The following is a 15612-nucleotide window of genomic DNA, read 5'->3' as shown; positions in this document are numbered from 1 at the left end:
AAAGAAATACATAAGATATTCCCCACACATAAGAAAGACGCACACACACACACAAGCATTTAAAGGCCATTTTCCCCGCTAAAGCGGGGGTTAGCCTTAAAAAAATAAGAAAGACGCACATGAATATAATCATAATGCTTAATCAACAAGTTAACCACCCCATCAAGAGAACCACACAAACTAACCATGCCCAAACCAGAAAACCAGATAAGTCAAGAACTTGAGAACAGTGATGGTGACCTCAACGAGCTGCAGTTCGGCCAGAAGGGATTGGTGGCAAAATAGCTGCAGTGGCCAAAACAGGCAGAAAAACCTCAAGTGGCACTAATGTGGAGCAGCTGCAGCCAAACCCGAATCGTATGTCTAGTGAATGCGAGGCCGCAGGGAATATTCAACACCCTCACCCCATGGGTTTGATGGGCTCATACCTGACTCCATGATGGAGGCAGAGCAGTTCCTTCGTGCTGATTAGCCAGCCAATCACGGCCTCCTGATGCAGATGATTGAGCCACCAGCCAACACAAGTTCACCCTGCTCGTGTAACCTCGTGTCCAATCATGGGCCATAGCATTAAACGGGCCCCACCCTTCTATGATGAAGACAGACGAAAAAATTGCTCTCAGCTCATGTGCTCCCCAAATCAAGCACATCCCCACTTACCTGCAGAACACAACTTACCCAGAAGCATAATCACTTAACACATGTGTAAAAGAGTAACCTTTGTAGGAACAATCTGGGAAACCATTCCATCTACTTCCAAACAAACTACTTGAAGAAGTTAAATGACTCAAATATTTCAGCCTCACCATCATCCATAACCTTTCTTGCTCAAAACCACATTTCCAAAGAGTTTCTCCAAAGCTAGAAAACTGGGCAACCTCTGTCGTACAAGGTCTTTCCTTGACTAGTCTGAACCCTTGACAACCAACAAGGCCTTCATTCACAGATTGATGGAGTACTACTCTCCCCTATCGACTGGCAACCCTGCATCACACCTTGCCCTTCTTGATGCCATGGAAAGCAAGGCCCTCAAAATAATTGGAATATCTTGTGACAAATCTGAGTGTCTTGGCCTGTTACTTTCACATCGCAGACAGGTTGGTGGCCTCTGTCTTCTACTACATCCTTTCTGACATTGCATCCTCTTTCCGCTCCTCCAGGTTTGTGCAGGGCACACACAGTCTGCCAGTAACCCTCTTCTTGTTAAACTCCCAAAATCCAGGCTCATGGCTCACCTCCACTCATCTGTTCTTCTTTTCTCTCACCTGCGGAACCAACTTCCCCGGTCAGTTCAGTCCCATTCTTTCCTCAAGACCGCTCTTCACCACTACCTCGGATCACCCCCATGCATGTTCATGCTCTCTTCTACCCCAAATGACCCCATTCCCAACCACTTCCCTTTTCCAGGTTGTTGTGATCCCCCCTCCAATCCCTCACCATTTTTCATTTGTTAGTTTGTTGGTTGGTTTGTTCTTTTTTTCTGTTTCATACCTTCCTTCCCCTTCCTTTTATTGCTGTGCTTCATGCAGCTTGTTCATGTCCACATGTCCTTCTCCCCCTCCCCTTGATCCCATTCTCACCTCTGCTCCACTGTTGGTGTTTCCCCCTTTTACATTTTGTTCCATTACCTTCTCAGGAGCTCTTCCACAAGCCTCAGTGATGTGTTTTAAAAAAACCAAAAAAAGTTACGTGATTTCCCTCCAGTTATTTAAGGCCTTAAATCAAATATATAGGGTCAGTCATAAGAAGGTAGAATAACAGAACTCATCTTAAACATGCTTTTGAAACTTTACACTTTGAGGAACAACTGTCCACATGATGTCGGACGATTGTTTACAAACGAAACCTGCAGAAGAGTTTTGCCCTATGATGGATGAAACAAAACTCCATGTCATTTCACCAATTATAATCAAAGATATTCTTGACACAGTTATGTTTGTTTGCCGCTATCGTGTCCATTCGTTTCCCAGCACACAATTCTCACCTTGTGTACACTTTGCAACCGACAGATGGAGAAGGTAAAAGTTTTCTGCTTTAGGAACACTATACATGTGTCATTGCCATTTAAAATTTGTCCAATTGTATATTACCATGGAAACCCCACATAGAGGATTGCAAATCTCATGGATGTACCTCAATGTACGATGTAAACTGTAACCTTCAATACGTGGTTCCACAGTTTCTCCGAAGATCCTGCGCATCTGGAAAGAGTTTGTGAACTCCAGCACCTCCTGGAGGCTCTTATGTGAGGCCGAGGCCAAACCACGACCGAGCATCACCTGGTGGAACCCACAGGGACACCTCGTTAATGGAAGTGAAATGCAAGAAAACACAAATCACCAAACTAAATCACAGATCATCATCAGTTACAACATCACAGGGGAAGATCCAGGAGGGAACTACAGCTGTTTGGTACAGAACCAGCATGGGATGATGAAGAGATTTGTTTGGTACAAAGAGTTTGAGAAAACAAATGAAGAACGAGGAACCACAGGGATTGTGATTGGATGTTCCACTGCCTTAATCCTGGTTCTTCTTCTTCTAATTGTGTTTGGGTTCCTCATTTACAAGAAAAGAAGGAATCCTGCAGAAGGTGAAAAAGTCATTTTAATATCAATTTTGGATTTACACGTTCGGGCCTCACATGTTATATACTATAATTAATAAATTTATTCGTTTCCTTTGTGATTCACTCTGTTGTGCATTTACTCTCCTTGAATATTTGATTTGCTCTGACATTCTTATCATCATTCATCTCTGTTGATATTTTTAACACAAGTGTAAAAACCACAGAATTAATGTATTGGAATGTTTCTCATTTTTCACTGAGCTGCTTCATGACAGTTTTGTTATCTTTCAGGAACAGACTCACACCTCAGGATGGATCCAAACCAGCAAGTGAGTGTGATTTGCTCGATGATATCACTTCTTGATATTTTACTATTCATTCCCAAATTTTCATTCTTTTTCTCATTCATTCCACTCCCCTACTTGTTCGTCACAGTGAAAATTATGTGTAACAATATGTGAGCTCTCTGACCTGCATTTCTGCCAATGGCAAATCCTCCCTTCTGGACTAGGTAATGAATTCCCAGCCAATGTTTCCTGATATTCCTCTGCTTTAATTGGGTTCATCTGATCATGTGCTTGTGAGAAGTAATATCTCTGGCTATTCTCAGTTGCCTCAGCACCGGCGAGTCTTAACTGTTCACTCAGGCAGTCCGACAGACTGCAAGCAGCCAACTCACTTCAAGACTGGTCTCCTATATTTACTGCCCCTGATATTAACTCATCCTGGGAATTATTGTATGGTAACCTACTCTCTAATGCACAGATCCATCCCATCTCATCTCAGTTATCATACCCATCCTCCCACCCATGGTACGCTGAAACATGCGGTGAGGCAGTTGCCTTGAAACAACTTACCTTCTTTCTGGAAGGCAAATCCGACCAAAGGAAACCTCAGATCAATACACTAAACCTGCAACAAGTGTGACTCTCCTCTCAGGAGAGCCAGAAAATAACATCTATCCAACCTCAAGAATGAACTTTCAAACATGTCTCCCTCCTCTAAAACCTGGTAGTGCCTTGTTTAGTCTCTCTGGAGTATGCTCCCCTTCCATCACTTCCCTCACTTTAGATGGCACCACAGCTGACTCTGCTCATGAGAAAGCCAAACGCCTCAATTCTGTTTGCTTCCAAATATTGTGTTCCCAACCACTTGCTTTCTGTATCCACCCTTCCGAGTCGTAATTCAGAACCCCGAGTCCATAACGATGTATGTTTGTGTATGTGTATGTGTGTGTATATAAATATGTAGTAGTGGGGTATGTTAACACATTGTCGTACGTAGGTACATAATAAATAGAAGCTTTATGATTATAGGCAAACATCACTGACCACTTGCGAGATTCACCAGCAGTGAGTACAAGGTTGCACTTATTGTTGGACATTTTCATTCATGGATGCTTTCCGATGGTTGTCAATTCTTTCTTTGTGCATCAGCTTTGATGTCCATCGGCACACAAAATTTCAGCTTTCTACATCACCTGGAAGGTGCCAAACATTAACATCAGTGAGTCAGTGAGTGGTTAGAATGAGCTTTATATAGCAGATACAAACAAAGGTACCCAGCATTGCCAGGTAATGCTGGGTCCCTCCTCCTACCTTTCCTCACCCCCTCCTCAAGACTCCCACACCATTCCTTCCTCTCCCTCCAGACTCCCACCCCACCTATTCCCCTCCCTCCAGATTCTGAATCCACCCCTTCCCCCCTCCTTCACCTCCCAAATATCCCCCTCCCACCCCACCCCACCCTCTCCCCACTTTCCTCTCTCTCCACCACTCCCCTCAACTCCCTCTCTCTCCTCAACACCCTCTGTCTCCCTCCAATCTCTCCCTTCCCTTCCACCCAATCTTAAACTATGTCAGCAACAATAGAAATGCCACATAATGTGAAATGTTAATTAAAGTCTTCAGCAATCTCCCTTTCCATCCCCCCTCAACCCTTCATCACCGCCCCCCTGACACCAACTATCTCCTCTCCCCACTCGCCCATTCCTTCCCCCCTCCCCACTCTCCGACCCCACTCTCCCACTTCCCTTCCCGTCTCCAATTTCAAAGGGGTCATATATATATATATATATATATATATATATATATATATATATATATACATATATATATATATATATATATATATATATATATATATATATATATATATATATATATATATCATTACAAAAGCTTTCAAAGTGGCTGCAACGTAACTCCATTCCCCATCCTCTTCCCATCTCTATCGTTTCCTCTCCCCCCTGTATAGATATATATATATATATATATATATATATATATATATATATATATATATATATATATATATATATATATATATATATATATATATAAATAGGGATTTCCTCTCCTTTCCCCGCAGCCGGGAAAGCTGTCAAAGAGGTTCTATATCGATGGTATTCATGCATCTCACAAAACAGCAGCAGGGCCCGTTCAGTTGTGCACAGATTTTTTAAAATAGTAATTTTCCCCCAGATTTTTTCCCCAATTTCATTTAGAAAAGCTTGAGGGACCTCTCAAAATGCAAACAAACACACATCGATAAGACTTTACGAATAAGCAATCCACTGGTCTGAAAACCATACATTTATTTCGTTATTTAAAATGTCCAAAAACGCCTAATTTTGTCCACTTTCCTCGGGATTTATTTGAGTCGAATCTTCAACTATATCAGCCACAATCAAAAATGATATCACAAAAAAATATGTGAGAATAAATCGTGGGAGAGTCCAAAAGAGTTAATCTTTGTTAGGCCACAAAGCAGGGGAAAATTTAAAACATAAATCAAATCAAAACACGAGACCCCACAAACACGTCACTTAGCTTATTCTTCTCAGGAAACACTTCTCTCCAAATATCCACATGTATGCCCACTCACTATATTATTTAATTGAAGCACAAGGGAGTAGCCACCAATTGTTGACGGTTGGACGCAGGGAAGCACGCACGCAGGGATGCCGAGACCAAGTTCCTCTTATATTACTCTCATACCTCTTTTAATGGACGAGATAGGTTCTTGAGAATTGTCTGCGAAGGGAATAATTATATGAGGTCATGACAACATGGTGTCGATGGAGATGCGTTCCCAACAGTGTGAATTCTTACCTGATAAATGCAATACGATGGCCTCCTTTGGTAACTAAAATAACATGATGGCGTTTCATAGACAAAATGAAGACTTTGTCAACATAACTAACATAAGAAACTAAATTTAAATATAAGGGCACTCGGTAGAGCACATACCTCTGCCATGTAATGCCTGATCCACGAGAACCTATCGGGCCCAAATATCATTTTTGAAATATCATGCTATACAGAACTATATCGTTTTTGACCCGATCTCTCAATGGTGAAGAATCACTTTAAAAATTAAATAATTCTCGTATCCAGATCCGGATTCGGATCTTCACCAAAAGCGAATCAATTCTTCCTTGTTACACACCCAACCTGTCCACCAAGTTTCGGGTGAATCCGTCAACAACTTTTTGAGATATCGTGCTTTCTATCATTTTTAGCAAAATCACTCAATGGTGAAAAATCATTTTGAAAATTCTGGAATCCGGATCTTCACCAAAATCTAATCAGTTCGTCCTTGTCACACCCAACCTGTCCACAAAATTTAATCTGAATCTGTCCACAACTTTTTAAGATATCCTGCACACATGCAAACAAACAGACAGAAAGGGGTGAAAACATAACCTCCTTCACCTTCGGTGGTGGAGGTAATAATAATAAAAAATTCACGTATGCTGATCTGGAATTGAATGTTCACCAAAATCGAATCAATTCGGCCTTGTCACACACCAAACCTGTACACCAAGGTTCGTCCGAATCCGTCCACAACTTTTTGAAATATCATGCTATATATCATTTTTAGCCATATTTCTCAATACTGAAGAATCACATGAAAAATTCTAGTTATCGGATCTGGATCCGGATCTTCACCAAAATCTAAGGAGTTCGTTTGTGTCACACACCCAACCTGTCCACAAAATTTCATCTGAATCCATCCACAACTTTTTGAGATATCCTGCACACAAACAAACAATCAAAAAGAAGACGTCATGCAGAGCACGATACTTGCAAAATACATAAAACAAAGTTGACCTCGAAAATAATTGATGGTTGAATTCAATGACCAAATATGCAACTCCTCTTAAAATTTCAAGTGAATCGGATGAAAATTGAGGATTTTAGAAATATCACCTGAGTTGTTGACCTTGGGCCCATGTTGACCTTTTGGTCGATGTTGACTTCAAAAAAAATTTACTGGTTGAATTCAGGTCAGGTCAGGTATGGGAGCATGTGCCAGAACAGCGCGTCGCTGCGTCCACTTTCCGCCGGTACTCCAGGGGCCTCCGTCTGGCCATCCCCCAGGCAGATGCCAGGCCCATCCCCATCTCCTTGAGATGATGGTCAATCTGTTGCAACCATGAGGCACGTGGTCGGCCCACTGGCATCCTCCACTCATGAGACTCCCTCGCTGAGAGAATCTGGTGAGCAGGATCAGCGTCAGGAAAACGGGCCACATGTCCATACAGCCGCAACTGACGCTCACGGACTATGCAGGTAACAAATCTCATCCGAGTCTCTCTCAGCAACCGCTATTTGGACACAAAATCCGACCAGTGATAGCCAAGGATTCTCTGAAGAGACCTGGTACCAAAGGAATTAAGTCTCCATCTCAGATCCTTGGTCAGAGTCCAAGTCTCGCACCCATAGAGCAAGACTGGAAGTACCAAGGACCTGAAGACTCGGAGTTTCGTCCTCCCGCAAAGGTATCGGCAGCGCCACACCCCATGATCCAGTGAATCCATGACTCCCCAGGCCCGACCCAGACATCTATTGACCTCTGACTCGCAGCCAGCAGAGACATGAATATCACTGCCAAGGTAAGTGAATCTCTCCACGACCTCAACATCCTCACCACAAACAGACACAGACAGGACAGCAGCATCCAAGATGTCACCGAAAGCCTGGATCTTAGTTTTGACCCAAGAAACCCGTAATGCCAACGGCTCCGACTCCTCATTCAGCACCTCGAGGGCCCCCAAGAGGATGTCTAAAGTCTCCGCAAAGATGACTGCATCATCTGCAAAATCAAGGTCCGAGATCTTGACATTCCCAAATGATGCACCGCAGCTTGATCTCTCCGACATCCTCCCTAAAATCCAGTCCATACAAGTGCTGACAAGTGTGGGGGCAAGTACACATCCCTGACGAACTCCAGTAACAACTGGAAATAAGTCAGAGATGGTACCACCACACTTCACAGCACTCTCAGTACCAGAGTAGAGTTCAGACATCAGATCGATCAGTTTTGGTGGCACCCCACGAAGACCAAGAATCCTCCAGAGGACATCCCGATTCACTGAATCGAAAGCTTTACAGAGATCAACATAGGCTGCAAGCAGCCCCTGCCGAAACTCTCGACTGCGTTCGGTGAGGACACGAAGTGCAAGGATACGGTCAATCGTTGACCTCTTTGGTGCAAAGCCTGACTGCTCTGGACGCTGGTGCTCAAGCAGATGGTGGCGAACCCTATCGAGAATTATCCGAGCAAAGACCTTGCCCGGCACTGAGATCAGCGTATCCCTCGGTAGTTGTTGCAGTCTTGGCGATCACCCTTCCCTTTCCAGAGAGGGACAACAAGGCCCCTCTTCCAGTCAGTTGGGATGATGCCTGTGTTCCAGGCAGAGCACAAAACTGCATGCAACGACACGAGTGCAGCATTTCCACCAGCCTTGAGAAGTTCGGCATGGATGCCACAGATCCCTGGAGCTTTGCCCCATTTCAACTGGTTCACCGCAGCCCATCTTTCCACAAGCGAAGGTGGACCACAGTTGATTCGAGGGTCAGCAACAGGGATTGTAACACCCTTGATGTCTAACTCGACAGCTGGGGGATCAGCCTGGTACAACCGCTCAAAGTAACCGGCCCAGCGGGCCTTCACTTCAGACTCCTCTGTCAAGAGCCTACCACTCTCTGCTCGAACTGCAGTGCTCTGAGGGATGGGCTTGGATGAACGTAATGTGCGAATTCCCCTGTAAGCGGGACGAGAATCACTTGTCCACAGGTGATGCCCGACCCCCTCACAGATTCCTCGCACATAGGCTTCCTTGTCCACCCTCAGTGCACGTACAGTTCTACGCCTCAGCTCCCTGAACAGCTCAGCTCTGCCATTCAGCCTGGCCCTGCAACTCTGGTCAATGGTATCCAGTGTCCCTTGAGAGACAAAATTCTGCTTTGCCCTGCGGTGAGCTCCAAGGCATCCACCGGCAACATCAAGGACAATGGTCTTGAAGGCGCTCCACAACTCTTCAGGACCACCCAAAGCACCCAGACCCCCCAAGTGTCCACTCAGCCTGTTCGCAAACTCCTCAGCTACTCTCTCATCCCTTAGCTTGGCAACATCCAGCCTAGGCTGGGATGGTACCATTCTCCAGGATTTAAGGTGCAGCTTTAGAGTTGCTACAAGAGGCCTGTGGTCAGTATTGAGGAACTGAGCACTCCGGTAGACCCTGCAGTTCTGGATCATCCTCCAACAACCGTCAATGAGGACATGGTCAATCTCCATTGCCACACCGCCAGCGTTGGAATACCAAGTCCAGCGATGAGCTTGTGGGCGCTGAAACCATGAACCAGCCACCCTAAGTCCATGACTTCTTGCAAAGTCAAGGAACTTAGTGCTATTCTGGTTCATAGTTCCTGACCCATGGGGACCAACACACACCTCATAACCATCCCTATCAGTTCCAGTCGATGCATTGAAATCCCCCAAGACTAGAAGTGTATCTCGTCTGGGGCACTGTTCAACCACAGACTCGAGTGTGGCATAAAATGCATCCTTCACGGTGAGATCACTCGCCTCAGTCGGAGCATAAACAGAGACCAGGGAAATGACACCGAAGGAGTGACGAATCCTTAATCTCATAATACGCTCGTTGACCGGTGTTACCTCAATTATCATTGGGGTCAGCTTATTGGACACAGCTACAGCAACTCCTTGGGTATGGTAACCATCAGAGCGACCAGACCAATATTAGGTGTAACCACACACCATTATCTCGCCGCAATCCGGTCTCCGAACCTCAGAGAGAGCTGCAATCCCGATGTCCAAATGCTTGAGCTCAGATGATAACAGAGACAGGTGATCATCCTCTCTTAGGGATAGGACATTCCAGGCACCCACCCGAAGGGACCACCTCAGGTTAACCCAAGGAGACCGCCGTCTGGTGGACGACACCTCAGCACCACTCCGACACACTCTCCCGCAATCTGACCCAGGGATGTTACCCCGTAGTTTCCCTCCTATCATCAAAGATTGGGGGTTCCGAAGGCTTTGCCCCAATCCCGTCATCCGGTGAGCTGCCCTGCGAAGGGAAGCTGCACAGGAGGTACTCCCACAGAGTGGGTTTTCAGATTTTTTTGCGTTTTTGCGTTTTGCGGAGTGAAGGGTTTTACGGTGGCCGGAGTGCAAAGCCTGCCACCAACCTCCTAATAAGAAGTAACCCAACTGCAGGAGGACGTCCACAGACACAGTTGGGCACGAGATATGGATGGCCGTTGGCTCACAAAGAGCTCCTCCGCCCTTTGACAGGTTTTGTTTTTAATCCTGCTGGGTGTCCATATCCAAACACCCTCCTCACCAGAAAACCTGGTGGGGGAGAAGGTTTAGTCTCCGCCAACCCGACCATGGAACAGGTTAGTACAGGTTTACATGGTACCTGTTGCAGGTCACAGATCGAACCTGACCTGACAGCCGGTTGAATTCAACCTGGTTGAATTCAGTGACCTGAAATATAAATCCTCTTCAAATTTCAAGTTAATCGGATGAACGTTGAGGATTTTAGAAATACCACCTAAGTTGTTGACCTTTGGCCTCTGTTGACCTTTTGACCTCAAAACAATAGCCTTCTTCCTTGTGACAAACTCTACCATGTGGTGAAGTTTCATGAAGATCGGTTTAAAATTGTGACCTGTCGGGAACAAACAGACAGACAGACAGAATAACAAGAAGACATCATGCAGAGCACAATAGTTGCAAATTCCCAAAAAATTAATTTGACCTCAAAAATAATTGGTGGTTGAATTCAGTGTCTTGAAATATATATATATATATATATATATATATATATATATATATATATATATATATATATATATATATATATATATATATATATATATATATATATATATATCCTCTTTAAATTTCAAGTCAATCGGATGAAAATTGAGGATTTTAGAAAAACCACCTCAGTTGTTGACCTTGGGCCTATGTTGACCATTGGTCGATGTTGACCTCAAAAATAATTGGCTGGTTTAATTAATTTACATGTAATATAAATCCTCTTCAAATTTCAAGTCAAATCGGATGAAAATTGAGGATTTTAGAAATCTCACCGAAGTTGTTGACCTTTACACAAGGTCAGCCCTTTGCTATTTCAAACCCTTCCCAGAGTTCCTCCATCGCTGGAAAGCCATTCACAAATAGTACACACATGAAAATCCCAATGCTACACACCCCCTCAGTTGCCAGACTGGTTTTATTGCTTGTTGGAGAATCATCAGCGACTGTGCCGACAGAAACATGCTTTGATATTTGCACATGCTGCATGCTTGGGGGGCTCAGTGGTGAATGCTGGGTTATAACAGCATATGGGTTATTCCAGAAAGATAGCAAAACGTCTCAAGTGAACGTGGTTTGATGTTGATGGAAGTCAATACATGGATAATGCGAAAACGGAGAATGCTGAACCCCCTATTGTGTATGCATGTAGAAAATTTAATTCACTGAAAAACTACCTGACAGACTGGATTCTTTGTCTTTTTTCAATATTTGGGAGAAAGATCGCCATCGTATGGGTTGAACACACAAAATCATAATTTCATTGAAATATTGATGAAACTCCCCACCCACCTTAGGCTCGAGAAAAAGTGCTGTCGTTCGGGTGAAAACTCAAAATCACAATTTTATTGAGATAATACCAAACCAGCGAATGTTTCCTCATGCAGTAAATGGCGAAACTGTGAATGTGTTTACATGTGAAAAGAGAGAGAGAGAGAGAGAGAGAGAGAGAGAGAGAGAGAGAGAGAGAGAGAGAGAGAGAGAGAGAGAGAGAGAGAGAGAGAGAGAGGGAGAGAGAGAGAGAGAGAGAGAGAGAGAGAGAGAGAGAGAGAGAGAGAGAGAGAGAGAGAGAGAGAGAGAGAGAGAGAGAGAGAGAGACAGAGAGAGAGAGAGAGAGAGAGAGAGAGAGAGAGAGAGAGAGAGAGAGAGAGAGAGAGAGAGAGAGAGAGAGAGAGAGAGAGAGAGAGAGAGAGAGAGAGAGAGAGAGCAGTTTCATATGGGTGGAAACTCAAAATCACAATTGTATTGTTGTGTATATTGTTACGAATTATGGCCCGCCAGGCGTGTGAACGATTGCGTAACTCCAATCGCAACCGCGTCGCCAACCGGACGGACAATTCAGTCGTGACCCTCCTGGAACTACCGCCAGGAGCCAGTCACGGGTGGGGGTTTAACCTCACCACGATCGTGCCAATTGCCCACCCGCGCAGGATAGGGTTGCTCGCCAAATTCGACCTACCTAAGTACCTGCGCGAGTGGTGGACCGGGCGATCGTACCTCGCCGCAGGTCGGCCGAGGAAACGAACCGCTTAAGCGGTCCGTTCCATGCTACAGTGATAACCGAGCGCTGTTATTGCCGACCTCGATGGATCAGATTCTCTTCTTTACCCAGGTATTCAAAACCCACAACTAATTTATTCCGCGATTCAAGATGGCACTTTCAATGGGGAAAGAGACGACAAACGGGATACATTTCACACAAGGACATTTATTACAGAGCACATATTGCACACACAACACAAGCAAGGAATCATGCAATATACAAGCAACAAATAGAATGCAAAAGCAATATGACCGACTATAATTATTATTTACAAGGTCTTACACAGTTTGTACTTGGCAGGACACGGCGCCACAGCATGCATACAAAAACAAAGAAAGACCTCCCTCACAGGCAAGGGGGTAGACGGGGTCTGTAGACCTTTATGGTCGTGGGCCGTGGATGACCGAAAAGGCCCACGAGACCAAAGGGTCTTACCCGCACCCTCGTGGTGCGACAGTGGGCAGGTCGCGACGTCTCGTCCCCACGGCAACTAGCGTAGTCGCGCCTGATCTCGGGCCTTGCAATGGTGGGCAGGTCATGACTCATTCTCCCCACGGCCACTAGGACAGCCGCACCTGATCTCGGGCCTTGCAACGATGGGCAGGTCGTGACGCCTTCTCTCCATGGCAACTAGCGTAGCCGCGCCTGATCTCGGGCCTTGCAACGGTGGGCAGGTCGTGACACCTTCTCCCCACGGCCACGAGGACAAGACTTCCACCCGACTGCCCCAAGTCTGTCTACGACGAAGACTTGGACCACGACAGACTTGGACCAAGACCACGACGACCAAGACTTCCACACGACTGCCCCAAGTCTTTGCTATCCGCCCTCACCCTTTTCCAGGTGCTCCTCTTGTCCTTTTATTTCTCCTGCGCCTGCCCAGCCCTTCGCAGCGCGTGGGTGGGGGGAGGAACATTCCAGAGAAATTGGGGCGGGAGTTGGTTTCCAACCATCAAACTTGTTTACCGGAGGAGAAATTGGGGCGGGAGTTGGTATCGTTGCTCCTTTAGTGGTGTTGTGGTGTGGATGGCGTGGTTGTTGAGATGGCGTGGTTGTTGAGATGGCATGGTTGTTGAGATGGCGTGGTTGTTGAGATGGCGTGGTTGTTGAGATGGCGTGGTTGTTGAGATGGCGTGGTTGTTGAGATGGAGTGGTTGTTGAGATGGTGTGGTTGTTCCAAAATAACGACAGAGAAAGAAAAATGGCTAACTCAAAGCGTCGCAGCCCGGATGAATCACACATATTCCTTCCAAACAACGGGTGTGGACGAACTACACATGAACTTATCGATATATCTAACCTGAGGACCTTTCTGGTGTATTGCACATTTCCACAGCTGCAACAATATGAAACCTACCACCCACCTTAGGACACCCGCTGAGACCCCAAAATGTTCCACAGAAAGTTTGGTAGGGCGAGCCCCAAAACTGGGGGAGTAGTTCGGGGATGGACAGACAGACAGGCAGAACCACACTCCTGCTTTTTTTTTGGTCCAATGATATTTCACCTACCACAAAACCAAATGCCAATTCATGGTGGGGGCTACATAAAGGAAAGTATCGATATTACATATAAAGAAGGAATCAATTAACATACCTCTTCAATTGAGATAGGTTGGGATTGATTGGGAAGCAGGATGCAGGTAAACTGTTCCAAAGTGATGCGGTGTGGGGAAAAATACTGGAAGAATACTTCATAGTCCATCTCCTCGGCACAGGTATAGTGTATGGATGGGAAGAAACTGCCAAACATGTAGAGCGACTACTGAAAGTATGCTCAGTTGGAACAACCTGTGAGTGACCATCGGAGCACATTCCACGGTAATATCTGCATAAAAGGCTCAAAGAAGCAACAGAGCAGTGGACTGATGGAGGTTCCATGGATGATGCCAACTCCTGTCCCATACCACCATAATGACAGCATGTCGCTGGATTCTGTCAAGGACCGTTATATCATTTCTTATATAAATGATTGATAACGTTTACAAGAGAGCAGTTTCAATTGGTCAAAAGTGCGATAGCATGACTCCTATTGTACTTACATCAATTCTTGCTTGGTGGAGTGTTTTATTTTACATATGTGTGTGCATGTGTAGTGTATATGTATATATGTTTATAGATACGATGTGTATATATATATAATAATTTATTTTCATGTTCCTGATTTTCTCCATCAAACCATAACTATTTCTCTAACAGGAGGAAGAGGTTGACCTCACATACGCAACTCTCGCAGTGCTTCCTCAGCAGCTTTTACCAGCTCCTGAACACTCACCAGACACGTCCATCTACGCCGTGATCAAAAGATAACTCTGTCGCTCTCTGACCATTCCTACACTTTCTTGTATTATATGCAGTTAAGCCCAAAATTATTCATACCCTTACCTAATTTTGAGAATTTTGAATCGTGTTATTTGAGGAATGAGTTTCTTCTGGCTTAAGTTACATAAGAATGTGACAAACAGCTGAAAGAATCACTGCAAGGGACATTTCAAGAAATATGTTGTTTCAGGGGTATTTTATTGATAGATTTACAAAAAAATGTCATGTCCAGAATTTTTCATAACCTTGTTTAGATCAGTTCAAAGTCACATTCAGTAATCAATGGAAAAGCCTCTGTTTGTGATTACAGCCTCCAAACGGTTTTTATACTTGCTCACAAGGTGTTTGCATGTCTCTACAGGGATTTTGGCCCACTCCTCCTTCAGGAAGGTCTCCAGGTCTTTGAGGTTGGAAGGCTTCCTTGCCATCACTCCGGTCTTGAGCTCCCTCCACAGATTCTCGATTGGGTTGAGGTCCGGACTTTGGCTTGGCCACTCGAGAACGTCTACATCATTATTCCGGAACTATTTTTTGACTGACTTGGCGGTGTGTTTTGGATCGTTGTCCTGCTGATACGTCCAATGCTTCCCGAGGTGAAGTTTCTCTGTGGACTGTTTGATGTTTTCCTCAAGGATCTTGTTGTACTGCTCCTTTTCATGATGCCATCCACTTTGACGAGATTGCCGGGCCCACTGTCTGAGAAACATCCCCAAAGCATTATGCTCCCGCCTCCATGCTTGACAGTCGGGACTGTGTTCTTAGGGTTGTGTGCTTCACCTTTCTTTCGCCAAACGAAAGCAACATCTCTGTGCCCGAAAAGCTCCATTTTCGTCTCATCCGGCAACAGAACTAAGGACCAAAAGCTAGGATCTTTGTCCAGGTGAGCTTTTGCAAAGGTGGGAAGAGCTTTTCTGTGCCTGGGATGGAGGAGTGGAGTCTTTCTTGGTCGGCATCGATGGAGACCCCCCTCGTGCAACGTCCGCTGGAGTGTCTGCCTTGATATCTTGGTCCCAGACTCACCAAGGTTGTTCAGGAGAGCC

General features: G+C 45.2%; 1 protein-coding gene across 1 annotated transcript in view; it reads left to right on the top strand.

Annotated features, from left to right (window-relative positions):
- Window positions 1-15612, top strand: part of LOC147011556 (uncharacterized) — a 242962-nt gene that overhangs the window by 35157 nt on the left and 192193 nt on the right. The window contains exons 5-7 of the mRNA XM_085856348.1: window positions 2180-2593; window positions 2861-2898; window positions 14450-14555. Coding sequence (XP_085712474.1) covers window positions 2180-2593; window positions 2861-2898; window positions 14450-14555 — 558 coding nt within the window. The remainder of the gene's footprint in view (window positions 1-2179; window positions 2594-2860; window positions 2899-14449; window positions 14556-15612) is intronic.

Source organism: Eptatretus burgeri, chromosome 15 (assembly GCF_056783735.1).
Source record: "Eptatretus burgeri isolate ZD-2024b chromosome 15, Ebu_testis_v1, whole genome shotgun sequence".
NCBI classification, from domain to species: Eukaryota; Metazoa; Chordata; class Myxini; order Myxiniformes; family Myxinidae; genus Eptatretus; species Eptatretus burgeri.
The sequence above is the reverse complement of the archived record's forward strand: the minus strand, read 5'-3'. Positions and strand labels throughout refer to the sequence as shown.